The following is a 16316-nucleotide window of genomic DNA, read 5'->3' on the forward strand; positions in this document are numbered from 1 at the left end:
TTAATGTGAATAGTATATATTCACCCATCTCAGCTGCACATACAGTCATCCTCAAATGTATTCATACATAGATTAGAATAGAATAGAATAGAATAGAATAAAACTTTATTGATCCCTTCTGTTGCAAACCTCAGGGAAATTGTTGTAGGATACCCTCCCATCAAAGGAGGAAAAAGCAGCTGTCACTGAAATAAGCTGAAATTGCCAAAAGTAATAATCAAGAAAAAATTAATGAAAACCATGACATTGCTTTTGAATTGTGGTTCAACAGAAATATGAAAAAAAAACAAAAAAAAAAACAACAACAACAAAAAAGCAAACAAGCATGATGGGACTCGTAAACTAGTGTTTTGTTGCACAACTTTTTGAGGCAATCACTACAATCCAGTGTTTTCTGTAACTCTCAATCAGACTTCTGCACCTGTTGAAATGTATTCTGATTTTGGCAAACTGCTCATCAGCAAAGTGCTGTAATTTGTCTGGGGCAGTTTTTATTATTATTATTATTTTTATTTTTATTTTTTTTATTTTTTAACCACAATGCAAAAGCAATGTCTTATTTAAATAAATTATAATTTAGCAATTTTTTATTTATTATTATTTTTTCATTTTCTAGTAATTTAAGTGACTATTGTGAATTTTGCCTTTTCTTTAATAGAAATACATTTGTGCAGTGAGGAGAGGAAGACAACACAAATCTGACATAAGGACCAAGAATTATTCCGATTGGTTGATTGGTGGGTTTCAGATATAGTTCTAGAAAAAAATAAATGTTAGATATAGGCTGAAATATATATATATTAAAATTTATTTATTTTTTCTGGGAGCACTTTTAAGTAGCATTTCTTACCTGTTCTGTGGCATTAAAGGGGCTGTACCGCTGCCGGCCACAGCACTGTAAGAACCGACGCCACCATAAATAGCTCGCTAGCCAGTTGTTTTGGGAGAAGAAGAAAAGATCAGCAAGCGGAAGAAACAGCGGATTTGGTTTCGGATAAAATTCTGTTTATGGTCCTGGTGGTTTAGTTTTTGTTTTTTTTAAAAATACACATTTTCAACAATGTCGACCCCAGCAAGGAGACGGCTTATGAGAGATTTTAAAAGGTACCGCAGCGTTTTCTGGCAGTCATCTGCTCTGTTTGTGTGTGCGGCTAGCTAGCAGCGTTAGCCGATGAAGCTAACTTAGCTTAGCGTTAGCCGCAAACAATACTGTACATAAAGCCAGACAGGAGAAATTGTGAAACAGACTCTAATTTAAATGGTGTGTCTCGACACTTAGCGTCTTATTTAATGACGAAGAAGCTGTGGAATGGCGTAGATGCTATTTTTCGCTATCCGGAGATGGTAGTTTTGTTTCATGCAGTGTTTTGTATCCAGGGAATAGCGTTAGTCTCTTCATTTTTCCTCGGCAGTTTGTTTATTGGTGCTGGTGCAATTTTAGCTAGCCGAGGTTAACTGAGGTAAGAGAAATCTGGCTGGATGGAAGGCTTGTGGACACAATTCAGCAAGCCGTTTGTCTTGCCTCAACTGGCCCTGATTAGAGGCTAAATGTGACAGGATTTATCTTTTTTATTCCGCCCAGTCTGCAGGCTACTGGGTTTAAATGGTGCTACTGAATGGGCAGAAATAGTCAAACAGCCGGTTAGCATTTTGGTCCTAATTCCCTCCTTGCCAGCAACGTGGCTTGCAGGTGTTGCACAACTCGGGGTTTGTGGTCAGGGGGGTGCTCAATCTCCATCTAGGTGTTTAACATAGCAGGATATGTTCCTGCCACCTCTCTCTGGTGCCTTTTTTCTTATTCAAGTAGAATATAGATGCATGATCTCTGTATCCTGGTGGTACAATCACTCAGGAGAAGCTAAAATGCGCCTTTAAACATTATGAGATGACCCAATACTTTCACATAGACAATGCAGAGACATACAAACAGGTGACAAGTTAAAGGAAAAGCCACCAGAAATCCCCCTCATTGGATGTTTTGATGGTGGTAGTGGAGAGCGTTGTCTCACACTTTGGTCAAAAATCTCCCATAGGTGTTGAGCTCAAGTGACTGTGAAGGCCATAACTTTTCCTAGAGCAGTGTCTCGCACGTTTTTATTCATTTTACTCTGAAATAGCTTTAAAATGATAGTTATCTTTTTAAAATCCGAACATTTCTCAGGCTGAGCCCCCAGTATTTCAAGATACTGAAAAAACTTGTGCTCAAGGGTTCAGGTTTTAACTTCATCCCATGTCTGTATATTTTTACATATTAAAAGTAAAGAAGAAATTGGAATATGATGTAGTGTGTTCTAGAAAATGTCAGTGATTGCAGTGGCAAGATATCATACAGATTCACGGCAGAGACAATGATTTGGCATAGTAGTGGTTAAAACGTGTTCTCAGATAAACTCTCATAGGATTCCTATCAATTTCTCCAATGCTCATACAACACCTCTACCTTGAGCTTTTTTTTTTTTATTGAAGTAGACTATAGATGCTCTATATCTGTATTCTGGTGTAAATGGTAATATCAGACTCGTGCTGTGAAGACAAAAAGAATATGTTGTGTCTTCCTGGGAGAATCACACCTGGCAGGGGCCTTCTTGTAATACCTGCTATCCTCAATCTGTTGCCCTGCTCCATATGGCATCCTACAGTATGTGCGTGAGTGTGTTATTCACACACACCTGTCAGTGGAAAAAAAGATGCTAAGCTATTCTACTAAGAACAGCCGTTGATGCAGGGCGGATAAGGTGTCAGTGTAACTCTATTCTGCTGTGCCAGTCCCCAGGTGGTCAACTGTAACACTGAGGCAAGGAAAAGACAATTGCACATGCCTGAATCAGCCCCAGTGTCCATTGAATTCAGCCTTGCATAATGTTGCTTAACCTCAAATGTTTGATCTGTAAAGTTGACTTATTTGCAGACTAATATGCTTCTTGAAGCTGAGCTGGACTGCTACACTGTTGTGGGATGTTTTTGGCTCAGTAATCTACATGTGAAATTTGATTTTGGTGTTGAGGTGCTGCTTAAATTAGCATTTTTTTCACCTCTGAGTTTACAATTCAAAAGCTGTAGAATTTCTTCACGTTCTTTTCAATAGAACATTGGTTTCTTTTCTTCTCAGAATGTATTTTTAGACATACTTTCAACCTTAATACCTTTGGTTTCTGTTTTGAATCTGGCTTGGGTTTATAATGAGAAGCATGGGGCAATATTTCCTCATTCTGAAGGATATTTTAGCACAGTTGAAAGTTCATTGGCACAGAGAGTAAGTTTGCAAACCTGGGTGTTTGATTTCACTAAAGCTGTTCATATTTCTAGCAGTTTTACAGTTGCTGAGTTTACTAAAATATGAAGGGTTTACTTGACAACAATGTTTTTGATGAGTTGTGAATAACAGGAATTATACTAGGGCTGTAACTAATAACGATCCTAATGATTGATAAAAATAATTGTTGGCTATATTCTCAACAGTCAGGTGTGTGTTTTGTAAAATGACAAAATATTTAAAATCCTAAATTGTCTTGTTTTGTCCAACAGTCATTCCCAAACCCAAAGATATTCAGTTTACAGAAATCTATAGAAAAGAAAAAAAATGCCAATTCCTAACATTTGAGAAAGTGCAACTACAGAATTGTTACAAGAAATAATTTGCATAGTTAATCAAATATCAAAATAGTTTAAAAAAATTTAATTAACTGACAAATTATATGCAAGGAACCACCGTGCAGTCTCCTCCTAACCCCCAAGCCTGTCCCATACTTAACCTAATCTGCTGTCTGCAGACTTGTCAGTAATCCCCAGTTTCCAAGTAAAATAAAGTAACTATCAGTCCATCTAGTAGACAAGTTGAGTGGAGCATCCCTCTACCAGCTGAGAGCTCAGGCAGATTACCGTAAATGAGGTTAATTGCAGTGGGTCTGTCTGCAGCAAGGGACTTAGACATGGATCTGCACTCACACACAGACACACAAATCAGCCTACCTTGTTTTATAGCTGTAAGCTCTTATTAAACCAGCTTTTACACTGGGCATGGGATTGTAGGCCTAAATAGTCTGCGGTGATTCCTGGACCTGGCCTACATGCATTAGCGATCTGACGCAAGGCCTTAAATGTGACACAGTAATGTATCCTGAGTTTGCGAGCTGTTGCCTGTTCTAAACAGCAGAGCTCATTTTCTACACTGCGTTTTATTTGTCATGCGGGTCCAGTCTATCAGAAACCTGTGTAATAAGCTGCACACTGTTGTCGGAAAATTAATTTGAAATGTTGACCTGCGACACCTGTCTGTTTTGATTTGTTGACGCCTTTGTTGCTAGGCAGTTGTTGCTGTGGCATTTTTGCACTGCACTTCACAGAGATCATTTGTCAGTCAAACGGCTCTGGGCAGTTTTGTTTGTGCAGCCTCAACTAACGATTATTTTCAGTGACTATTATTCCTTCTGAGATTATCTCTTGGTTGTCAGATGAATCACTTGGGCTGTAACCTCTCAAAACACAAACACGGGACATTTCTAGAAAGCAGTGACGTCTTCATGGGTTTTCATTTTCGCATTCCATTCTTAAAACAATAGAAAGCCTTAAGGAGTTGGAATGACCAGGATTGGAAGGTGGATTCCAGAAATGAGCTGAGTCAGTGCAGTCTCCCAGTTGACCAGCTTTTTTCTGTTTAGTAGTCATATTTTTTGTGTGTGTGTTTTGGACTGCTCAGACGAAGCTTTTTTTTTTTTTTTTTTTAAATCTCCTTCTTGGACATTTACATGTTGTAAATATAAATTGGAAAAAAAAAGTTAGAGCCCTACATTAATACATATAATCCTTATGTAAGTGGAACCAATATATCTGTGTTTCTAGCCTGCAAAATGAATTTAAATGCTCGATTACGTGGTTTTTCTTCCTCTGTTTCTGCTCCTGGTTGACCAATAAGGGTTTTTATTAAGGCTGATGACAGTATTGGTAATCAAAGAGACCAATAACTGATATTTGGAAGTGATTTACATTTGCAGTAATAAGAATGCAAACTCTAACACAAATTATAATTGAAATTTCCATGTGTTTAATTAAAAGAACTTTGCAACATTTATTCTCCAGTATAATATTTATGACGTGTAACCAATCAGACGTGCTGTAGGCGGGACGTTGCTCATATCCACAGAGAGGCGGCTGCATCCGAGCCAAAGTAGTGCATCTTATTTTTGTTTCATCAGGAGTCCATTACCAGAAATAACAATACCGACAATCAGAAATGAAAGGAATGAAGAGATGAAAAGAGCAGATTCTGATGTTCCAGAGGTTTCAAAAGCTAGACTTTATTTTGATCATCAGTGTGTCACCTCGGTCATCGATGGAGGCTAACATGATAACAAACATGTGTTGATAAAGACACATCAGGGTGCCTCTCCTTTCTTCTGCGGTTTGTATGTCAGTCTGTGGTTTATCCAGACAGCCTGATCATGACTCTGTTAGTCAGAAGTCATTTCAGGTGAAGGTCGACTCTGTAGCCAAAAGGCTTTGCATCAACACCACCAGAGCTTTGAGGTTCACTGAGGATACAGTCACAGTAGAGTAGTCCTTCAGATAAGAGTTCACAGTATAGCTTATGCTAACTGACATGTGACAGCAGGATGGGCAGTGTGCAGTTGATCCTGCCAGCCTGGCTGTCTATTGAAAGTCATGTTGATCCAGCAGTTCGTGTTTTGACTGATAATTATCCTGCAGTCAAGGTGTTAATTAAAATCCTCGCGCTCTCACCCATCCTTGTCTCTCCGTTACATTCCCTCTGGCTTCTTCCTCCCTTTCTTTCTTGTAAGTGTCTCTCTTTTTTTTCCCTTTTGGCCATCCTTCTCTTTTTCATCTGTTTCTGTCCTTTTGTCTCTTTTCCTCTCATGTTTCTTCATCTCCCCGTCTTGCTTTTAGCTTCTTTTTTTTTTTTTCGCCTCCCCCTCCGCTGTCCTTTTCTTGTCTTCTTGTCTCCCTCTGTCTTTCTCTCTGCCCATCTCTTTTATCCTTTTTTCTAATGTCTCTTTGTCTCTCTGTCTTATCCAGACTTCAAGAAGATCCTCCTACCGGTGTGAGTGGAGCACCATCAGAGAACAACATCATGCTTTGGAACGCTGTTATTTTTGGGTGAGTCATGCTCTAAATCCAACTCCGCCCTGCTGTCTTTACTGTGCCACTGTGATGGTGATGCACAGACTCTGCAACCCACCCACCCACCCACCCCAGTGCATTCTCATTCTCCACGTCCTCCTGCTTTAAAAAAAAAAAAAAAAAAAAAAAGACATTTTGATTACAGCCGTGATTGCTGCACAGAGCTGTCTGGGGAAAATCAGCAGGCAAAGCCACAGCCAGGTTCTTGCAGGAGGAACAGGCTGGGAGACACTGTTGGGGCTCGAGTTGATGGGGCAAGAAACTGTATAAAAGAAAGAAAGTATAGATAAACCCAAAGATACTTTTTGTATGCTCTGTTGGTACATAATTTGAAGTGCAGTTGAAAGGAGAGTGACTCATTAAAAAGCAAGAAGGAACATGCTTTTTTTTTAATTCTAAAAAGAACTAGTGATACGAAGTTCAAGTCAAAGCAAGAATTAATAAAACATCAAACATACAAGCAAATTACATAGCCGAAAGTAACTGAAACCCCAACAAGGAGCAACAAGGTGTAACAAAAACAAACCAGAGAAATACACATGGGTTTGTAAAAATAAACTCGATAATAGTTGCTCACCTAATTCAAAGGGGAAGCAGCTAGTAATTCAAAATGTGAAGGCAGCTGTTTTAATTGGCCCCTTAACACAGACGGCATGAATGTGTAGAGCTGAGTAAATAAAGACTCTGGTGTCTGTGCTGAGTCCTTGAAGGATAGACTGTAATGGTTATGCTTTCGACAAGAAAAGGTCTTGGTGGGGATTAGCAGTGGGAATTTTTGGAAATTTACTTCTCTCTCTCTTCCCTCTGCAGGCCTGTGGGAACACCATTTGAAGATGGTAAGTTCTAACTTTTGATTCATCTTAATTATGTTCAGGCTCATGTTTATCCAAGCTTTGGATTTGATTTTAGGTTGCATTTTTCAGTTCATTTATTACAGCCTTCCTGGCAGTTTGTTCTAAAAGTACAGAAGCCAGAAGTCAAGTGATGTTGGGTTACACACCTGGACAGTCCATGTAACTGAGCACAGAATCCCACAATCCCAAATATTTGCACACCTTCAAATAGGTTCTTTCAATTCAATATGCTTATTACAAACATAATATCTGGAGTTGGTTAAAAGTGCTGAAACATATTTTAAGTTATCTCAAGTTAAGACCTAGAAATAGTTCAGCTGATCTTTCAGGTTTGGTCAAAGATTTACATCAACTATGGAGCAGCTATTGCCCTGTATTTTTGTTGTTGTTGTTGTTGTTGTTGTTGTTGTTGTTGTTTTTGAACCGTGGAAGCGATAATCTTCACATTTGTTCCAATGATCATTAAGGTCAACATTATCAACCAGGAATGTGTGATTTGTCTTCTTTGGTAGATGACATTGTATTATGTTCTCGCAAAAGCTGAGAGCTGTGAAACTTTGCTGTTATTGGCATCTTGGCTGCTTCAACAGACTTTCAGATTTTAATTAAGAGGGCTGCTCTTTGTACTCACTGTAACTGTAAAAACTGAAATTTGTAGCATAATTTGTGTAATTGCAATTACACAAATGTTGACAAATGATAATCCTAAAGAACCCACTTTTTTTTTCTTTTTTTGGACAGTACCTACAATTAACACCCAATCTAGATGTAAAAACACTAAAACTAAAGCTGCCAGTTTACTCTTTAACCAATTGTTGATTAACGTCCACAAAAAATTGTATTTGGTTGTCCAACTACACAGTAGGCTCCCCACAGTTTGTCAATGACAAAATAGAAATAAGGTTTTAAAAATGTATCTCTGGTAGTGATGTTTTATTGCTTCTTTAAATGCATAACGATTATTGATAGCAGAACATTAATTGGCTTCGTTTGCTTGTTAACGAGTCTGATGTGCTTCTATATGATACAGCATACTTGCACACATCTGTGCACATACACACATTTTTCTGCTCGTAATTATAACTGCGGTCGGCGCAACGAGTTCTGACTCAAGGTTTATTGTCTTCTGTTAGTCATCTCCCTCCTTTATTACCCCTTTAGCCTGCAGAATCGACATATCTGCTTCAGCGAAGGACTAGCTTCTTTTTCTATCCGAGCTGGTGATATTTATAGTAACGTAATTGTTTCTCTCACTTTCTCTGACCTCCTTCACATCTGTATTCTCCTTGCAAAATTACTTGTGTTCACCCCGCTCACACACACTCCCCTCTCTCTCCCACCCTCTGTCATTCGCTCCTGCCCTCTTCCTTCTCCCCTCTACCTCTGCAGGAACATTTAAGCTTCTGATAGAGTTTTCAGAGGAGTACCCAAACAAGCCTCCCACAGTCCGGTTTGTCTCCAGAATGTTTCACCCAAATGGTAAGCAGTACAGCAGCTACTGGTGCGCCACACATTCACTAAACCATGTATTTGAAGAAAGGGGGGAAAAATACCTGTACTTATCTTTTTCTTTTTATATATCTATAAGCAGTATTTGCAGTTTATAGGCATATAAACTGAATATATGAAATATTTGGCCCTTTATGCTCAGTTTGCGCTGCTATTATCTGAAGTCTTTGGGTTCCTCCTTTCCTCCTCATTCAAGCAGCTTCCTCCTATTCATCTCCTCCCCTCTCAGGGCATAATCAAAATTATTATAGTATGTTAGAGCTGGAAGTGCACTTAGATGAAGTTGTTTTTTTTAATGTGTGTCTGTTGTGCAGGCATCATGTTTGCTACCAAAAATAAACGTATTTGACTCAGGCAGTTTCAGATTTGATAGACATTCTCTCGGCTGCCTGGTTGATTCACATGCACTGTCTGTGTTCTAATAGCAGCTGTTCCAGATATCTTGTGCATTCAGTCTTTACTAAATGGGGAGAGATACATGTGCATAGACATAACTCACGTTGTCATGTTGATCTGTTTTCTGAGGCTTTTTTGTCTCTCTCTTTCTGTGTTTACCAGTTTACGCAGATGGCAGTATATGTTTAGACATTCTCCAGAATCGCTGGAGCCCAACATATGATGTGTCGTCCATACTCACTTCCATCCAGGTTGGTTGGTCTGACTTTCAGTTTAGTCCTCTGCACCTCTAGCAGTTTATGGGTGTTTTCTTTTCTTTTTTTTCTTCTTTCTTTTTATACGCTCCTGTCACATTTTTACTCCCTATGGGCTCATTTTTCACTGCAATGTAAACTTCTGCACCTCTGTGGAAACAGCAGTATAACAAAGTTGCAATGCCAGAAGTACAAAAATGAAAGTGGATTTATTTATTTTAAAATCAACCCGTGTGACATTTTTAAGTGCCCACAGGTGATACCAGTACTGAAAAAATAGTGACTCTACATGCTATAGATATTTTACTACCTACATGTTTGATTTGTTTTCATTCTTGTGCAGTTTAGCCTGAAAGTCCCTGAATTTTTGTCATGTGGTTGTTGGTCAGAGCTGAGTCACTTCGCAGTTGCATCAAGGAGGGCTGAATTTTTTGCTAGATTAGTGCAAACACCTAACGTTTAGCCAATTTTTGAAGTGCAAAAGAAAATGACTTTGACAAAATGTGACAGTTTTAAGCTTAGTTTTGGTTAAGTTTGCCCATTTTTATAGTTTCTGATTTTGGTAAACTGTTTTTGTTACGTTTCCTGAAGGTAACATTCCTACCAAACCTGCCAGCCAGCTTTGTGGTTCAGAGGGTTAAGTCACAATAAGTGCAGCCTCATTTAAAATGCATGGGATGTTGATGCTGTGAATTTTGGACGAATCACTGTATGCATGGAAGTGCATTTATCAGTTCTCTCCTCTTTAACGGCCATTTCATTATTTCCGGCAGTCTTTGCTGGACGAGCCAAACCCCAACAGCCCAGCCAACAGCCAGGCCGCACAGCTCTATCAGGAAAACAAGAGGGAGTACGAGAAGAGGGTGACGGCCATCGTGGAGCAGAGCTGGGTGGACGTCTGAGCTTCTGTCGCTCTCTACTCTTCTCTCCATCAGCCTCTTCATCATCCCAGTACTTCAGTCTCTCATTTTTACCTCATCAAGAGAAAAAAAATAAATAAAAAACAGCAACTATATCAGAAGAACTCAAGTGCCACCCTGAAAAAAAAAAGAAAACAACCAAACCCAAATGGACATAAACTTGCTTGCCAACACATTTTAGGAAAATGAGAGAGGGGATATCAATCTTATTAGTGTTTCTTGTCTTTAATTTTTCTTTTTTTTTTTATTGCATGATGTGAAATAAGTTATTGCTAACAGAATTTGTAATATATCTTTGTTGTTTGGTTGGATTGATGCTGTTAGTGTTTGAGTTTTACAGACCTTTCTTTCTTTTGGAAACTTCCCCCCCTTTTTTTTTCTTTTCTTTTTTTTTTTCTTTCTTTTTTGTATTGTCTGCTGGTGTGCACACAACTTGGCTGTTTTGGAAAGAGCACATTGATGACCAAATCAGTATATTTGTGGAAAAACCCTGAAAATGCCTTTCAGTCGGTAGCATCATTACTCTTCAAGTCAGCCGCAGACATAGCTGATAAAGAACAATCTCTGCTCTGTTCCGGCAGATCTCTGTTTATTTTAAGAGACTCTGTAGGTTTGGGCTCACAGACGTCACAGGCTGCAACAGTGCCAAGTCTCCCTTGTACTGATGAATCATGACTCCCTGGCTTGCCATCTCTGAGATTTTGTTTGAATCATTTCTGCTCTGAAGTAGGAGATAATGTTGGAGAGGGTTATGAGGAAAGTAAATATTAACACCAGGATGAGGCAGGACAGGCTCGGACTGTGAATCCCCCGGTCCTCTCACCACCATGTCAGTCTGTGTTAAATGTAATCAAAATGTATGTAGAGCACGGGAGCCCCAGAGCGAAGGAATTCATTGGTGAGTGGTGCTGCTATATCGGTTTAATTAATTCAAGTAAGAAACCTGTGAATGTTTACAACGGCTAGAATATAGTGATGAACAATATAGGCTGGATCTACATGGTGTTCTCCTTTTAGTCTTGGCTTTAGTGCATAATAAGAAATAAATAAAATAGAATGTAAATGCAGAGGCGTGTTTAGAAGAAAAAAAAAAAAACTGTTCGCTCATGCATCCACATGGTTTCCTAATTTCCCTCGCCACAAGAAAGTAAATGACTCTGAAATCCTTTGTTGCCTGTGACGTGTGTCAGCCCGAATGAAGTGTCAGTGCTTTTGATCCTTCTCTTAAAGTGGCACAGCTGACATGTAAATTAACAAATAAGCAGAGGATAAAGGCAGCGCTGTCCGGCCCGTATGCTTCTCCGCTCTAAATGAGGGCAGTTAATAAGGAAACTGTTGCAAAGAGCACACTCGTGTCATTTTGAACCCTGTTACAAGAGTGTGACATCGTCGGTTTTCCTCAAGGCTCAAGTTGTTTTCACGCCTGCGTTTGTCTCTTATTTTTATTTGTCCTTGATACCCAACAAAAACACCACTTGAGCATACATCCATGACTTAACCCTGCCCAACTGCAGCTAAATAATCAGTCATCATAAAACACAATTCCTCTTTTCTTAGACAGTAAAGGTCATATCGTGGCTAGTGACTTATTTCACCTAATAAGCAGAAGGGATATGTTATAAAATTTTGTGAATTAAACAAAAAAAAATGTATACTTATAACAATATGCTGTATAAACATAATAAAACACATTTTTCAGACTTTGATGCTGGTTGTGTTTATGGTTCTTCCTCCCAATACATCTGTTGTTTTTCAACCTTATTAGCTCACCAGTAACACCCACCATCCAACAGTTTGCCGTGTTAAATGAAACTATGACATTGACTAATTATAAGAAAGTTTCAGAATATTATGTTAAATGTTATTAAAGCCAACTCCTACACATTTTCTGCTTGTTAGGGATTGACATCACCATGCTACTGTTTTATTCACCATTACAATTTAGACTAGAAGCACAAAAATCAAAACAACCTTTTATTCTAATTGGAGATGTAGTCAGATATATTTATATTGTCCTGCATAATATCGAAAAATTTAACTTAACCAACCACAAATCGGCTCTAAAATCGATGACAATGCAACCTCATGAGTAGAAAACACAAGCCCTTTATTCTGCTTCATACAGCGACATGAGGACAAGATCCAGTTTCATTTTCAATTAAATTTATTTTTAAAAAAACATCCCTAAAAACATTGAGAACACTTTTAAAAACATTTAAAATCATGTTGAGAAATGGATGAGAAAAAAAAATCTCAGTCTTTCTGCTTTTCGCAAAAACATTTTTGATGTTAACACTTTTTTTCAGAGTCCAATAAAAATGAGGCAGGACAGTAAAAACCATAAAAATGTGGTCCAATTTGATTCAAGCACATCCTGTATGTGCTTCACAGCTGAGTCCATCAAAACGACAGGCCCGATCATCGACCCTGTGATAAAACACAGAAACACATGAGAAATTTTCTCTGTCAACATATCTGTGTGCCGATCAGTGTGTTCTTCTGCAGACATACCTGTTGCTTCTTCATAATCTCATCTCTTGTCTTGAAAACCGGTGCATCCTCCACCACGATGCCTTCTGCCATTTCTTTCACTTTCTCTAGGAGCTCTGTGTTGTACCTGCCATTAGTGAAGAGACATGTTATATTAACATAATACTCTTAATTCACCCCTGTGGTTCATATAGTTTCTAAGAGGTGTCGAGAAAAAAATGCCAAAATAATGTTGTAACCGCTGAAAAAAAAGTAGATGATAATATTGGTCATTGCAAAATGATTGTATTAATTTGTGAAGTAAAAATGTTATTTATAAGGCTGTCGTTTAATGTTTTATGAATTTTTACATTCATTAAGTAATTCAATAGAAAACCTATAGGATACTGATAATGCTATGTACAAAGCCTTAAATCTAAACTGTTTCGATTTGGCTGAACTGAAAGATACACAGAACATCATTTAAATAGAATTATTAGGAAAATAAAAGCACCATATGCAACTAAATTCTAAGGGGTTATATGACTTGGAAGTTTGAAACCAGAAAACATCCCATATGTACTTCAAAAGCCAGGACTGTTACATAAGTGCCCTTAAGCAAAACACTGATTCGTATCTGGCTAATTAACTGAAATACAGTTTTGTGTGTTTAAATATTGTCCAAAACCGTATGAAATCAAAAACTGAGCTGAAGGGATACAATGACATGCGAGTCATATGCTATATTTTGGGGCTGCAACACCAGATTACTGTCAATATTGACCCATTATATTATTTTCATTTATCTAATTTAATGGCCTTAACAGTTTCACGAAGGCCAGGTTGATATAAAACTGATGAGCAGTTCAGAACACAAACTCAGAAAGCCAGCACATTGGCGTTTTTGGCTGACAAACTGCAGTAATATACTTGCTCAGCTCATTATTTTTTCCTATCTGAACTTAAATATACTATTGTTGTATTTGTGCTGATACTGATTTAATTTCTGATTCAGCCTGTTAATTTACAAGCTTTTTCCCAAAACTTTTGACCTTTACAGTCTTGAAATATTTAAAATATGCATAAAATACAGGCTCAAGGGCTTAACGGTTTAGGGAAAATGTCTCATTGCTATTTTTCTGACAGATATTGTGACTCCATTTGCAATACACATATATACATATTTTTAAATATGTCTTGTCAGTTCACTGTGCACTGTACAATCGATCTAAAGCATGTAATGAACCATTACTACAGGAGACACCGTCAACAGCATGACTGTTACACAACAATGACTGCATGAATTCGTAAAACCTCTGACACAACAGTTTAAACCCTGGGTCAGACACGATGCAAAATGTATGAGGTGCGGTTATTAAGTAACAGGACTGGGCTTATGTCAGTCACACCACAGAGTGCACGCCTGAATTACGTCATGAAACCATGACATAACGGTTTAAACCCTGGTTCTGACATACTCAAGTGTATCCAGCCTTTGTGATTTTCGAACTGCATGTGATTTTGATTTGTAATCCTCCTCTGAAGAGTAATACAAGTTTACATGCTCTTCACCAGCTTGGGAAACTTTAATTAAGAAAATACCTTCCAAAGAAATGTGCTGTTCAGCAGAAAACTAACTTTTTAAAGTTTCCCTGTTGAGAAGTAGTGAAGAGATAGCAACAAAAGAGGGAATTTTGTCGGGATTTTTTTCTTTTTGTAAGACATCCACTTGATTCATAAAGCCTTATATAAACTGCAGGGTGAATTTTTGTACAGAAGGAAGGCAGCAAAATAAAACAGACAAGTAATAAAATCATCACATTGTAAAAGACAGATAAAGCCACAATTTGGTACATGAAAATCAGTGCAGTGTTGGAAAAAGTAAAAACATTATTGAAAAAAATAAGAAACAGTTCAAAAGAAATTGACACTCAGATAAAATGAGGAAATGCTTTCCAATAAATATATGTTGAAGCAGAAACTTGAAAGGTGACTGATTAGGCCGTGTGGATTGTCTTGGGCAGATCGTTCCAACTTTGGTTTCCATCACTTTAATGGAGAGTGCATTATGAAAGAGCCAATATGAAGAGGAGAAATCACGTTAACAACTTTATTTTAAGTGCCTGACTACTGTTTTTAAAGACAGACTCGGAAATGTGTGAATTTATCCTTTCAGACTCTGCAGAGCCATTTTTGTTGTTGGTCCATTTATGGACAGAGGGGGCAGCAGTGAGGCCAATACACACTATGAACAACACACGAAGAAGAAGTGCAGCTAAAAACATTGCTGGGTAAAATGCACAAAATTGCAATTTAAAAAACATTAGCTTCAATATCGAACAATTTATGGAGCTCAAATGGCGGAAATACTTAATTTGCTTGGATTTAATAACGCAAATAATGTCGAGTAAAGGTAAAGTTAAACGCTACGCTTGCTAGCTTAAATGCTAAAGAGTGGTTAAACTTGCGAGCCAGAGGAAGTTTTAACGGCTGTTGCGAAGTTTTATCTCGATCAATTTAACGAAAATGTAAAAACCTGGCTGACAAAAAAGGCGAAGTTTGTCCTGAAAACACGTTGTTTACGTACCGACAGCCGAGGAAAACGTTGTTGGCCCAGACCATGGACAGGGACAGCAGGTGGTCTAGCTGCTCGTCGTCGAAGTCGCCCATGTTCCGCAGAATGAACTCCCTCCGGGGCTCCCAGTGTTTGTCGCTCTCCCAGTAACCCCGATACGTCTCCACCTGGTCGGCCACAGCTCTGTTTTGCTGAATGAAATCGTCCACGCCCTGCCCAGACATCTTGCTCTTCCTCCAGTGGAGTCAACAAAGGCAGCTTCCTGTTTTCCAAGCGGGTCTCGGAAGTTTGTTTTTAGGCTCAGCGACTTTCCAACAGCGCCGCACAGTGATGGAGGTGAGTCCTCAGAGAGCAACATGGCGATTCATCACGTTCAAGTTCAGTTCAAGTGCAAGGCCACTATGTGTTTAAAATGTCCGTTTAGGAAGCAAATAGTTACTAATACATCTACTAGAAAGGTTCTGTCAACACAATAACACCCTAATCAAAGAAAATATGTCAGGAAGGAAACAATATTAATCATATCCAGTGTTCCCTTTAGCCAAAAGAAGTCAGATTTAAAATTCTAAATGAAATCTATCCATCAGGAAAGGTTTAATTGGAATAATGACTCATTTGGATTTTATAAGAAGATATTAAGACTGTAGAACACATTTTCTTTCATTGTGAGCATGTCCAGGAATTCATTTTACACTAAATATGTTAAATATGATGATGGTTAAAGCTGAAGTACTTGTGAAGGAGAAAAACTTGTTTTAGGTTTTTAAAATATTTCTCATTTGCATTGTGTGCTTCAGAAACTATTCGACCCTGAAATCTATATATAGACACACATATTAATATGCATTTTGAGTGTCTGTGTTGGCTCATTCTCATGGCAAATTTGAAGGTATGCCTCAAAATGCTACATTTCCACCCAATTCAAGTGAGTTTATTTATAAGCATGTTTAAAACATGTTATGTGTGATTTCATATGATAGCTTGCATGATGTCATATTATAGAAGACCCATTTTTTGCATTACACTAGGTAAACCAAATTTGCCATATGCATACATTTTTAAAAAAGAAGAAAAAAAAACTTTGCAGGGTTCTAATAAAGCAATCTTATGAGGTTATTTACTGACATACTGCATTCAGGGAGGTTTTGACTGGTTTCTTTTCATTTTCTGTGAATAATTTTGTTGTTTTTTGGGGGCTTTAAGG

General features: G+C 38.1%; 2 protein-coding genes across 2 annotated transcripts; one reads left to right on the forward strand and one right to left on the reverse strand.

Annotated features, from left to right (window-relative positions):
- The first annotated feature begins 930 nt into the window (after window positions 1–930).
- ube2b (ubiquitin-conjugating enzyme E2B (RAD6 homolog)) lies at window positions 931–11774 on the forward strand. Its single transcript, XM_008305254.1, has 6 exons — window positions 931–1104; window positions 6031–6111; window positions 6946–6971; window positions 8379–8468; window positions 9057–9145; window positions 9922–11774. The coding sequence occupies exons 1-6, from the start codon at window positions 1061–1063 to the stop codon at window positions 10048–10050; spliced, it is 459 nt and encodes a 152-aa protein (XP_008303476.1). The 5' UTR covers window positions 931–1060; the 3' UTR covers window positions 10051–11774.
- Window positions 11775–12286: 512 nt separating this feature from the next.
- On the reverse strand, window positions 12287–15368 carry cdkn2aipnl (CDKN2A interacting protein N-terminal like). The gene is made up of 3 exons (XM_008305255.1): window positions 15125–15368; window positions 12580–12685; window positions 12287–12495 (listed from the first exon to the last, which is right to left on the reverse strand). Exons 1-3 carry the CDS (start codon window positions 15334–15336, stop codon window positions 12487–12489), a joined length of 327 nt encoding a protein of 108 aa, XP_008303477.1. The 5' UTR covers window positions 15337–15368; the 3' UTR covers window positions 12287–12486.
- Between the last annotated feature and the right edge of the window lie 948 nt (window positions 15369–16316).

The sequence above is a fragment of the Stegastes partitus genome, unplaced genomic scaffold (genome assembly GCF_000690725.1).
Source record: "Stegastes partitus isolate 25-593 unplaced genomic scaffold, Stegastes_partitus-1.0.2 Scaffold2455, whole genome shotgun sequence".
Classification (NCBI taxonomy): domain Eukaryota; kingdom Metazoa; phylum Chordata; class Actinopteri; family Pomacentridae; genus Stegastes; species Stegastes partitus.

Excerpts from the sequence above, each read along its gene's own strand:
- ube2b (XM_008305254.1), top strand. The coding sequence starts at position 1,061 with ATGTCGACCCCAGCAAGGAGACGGCTTATGAGAGATTTTAAAAG. Across the intron at positions 6,112-6,945 it reads TGGAACGCTGTTATTTTTGG|GCCTGTGGGAACACCATTTG; the intron begins GTGAGTCATGCT and ends TTCCCTCTGCAG. Across the intron at positions 9,146-9,921 it reads CCATACTCACTTCCATCCAG|TCTTTGCTGGACGAGCCAAA; the intron begins GTTGGTTGGTCT and ends TATTTCCGGCAG.
- cdkn2aipnl (XM_008305255.1), bottom strand. The coding sequence starts at position 15,336 with ATGTCTGGGCAGGGCGTGGACGATTTCATTCAGCAAAACAGAGCTGTG. Across the intron at positions 12,686-15,124 it reads AACGTTTTCCTCGGCTGTCG|GTACAACACAGAGCTCCTAG; the intron begins GTACGTAAACAA and ends CACTAATGGCAG.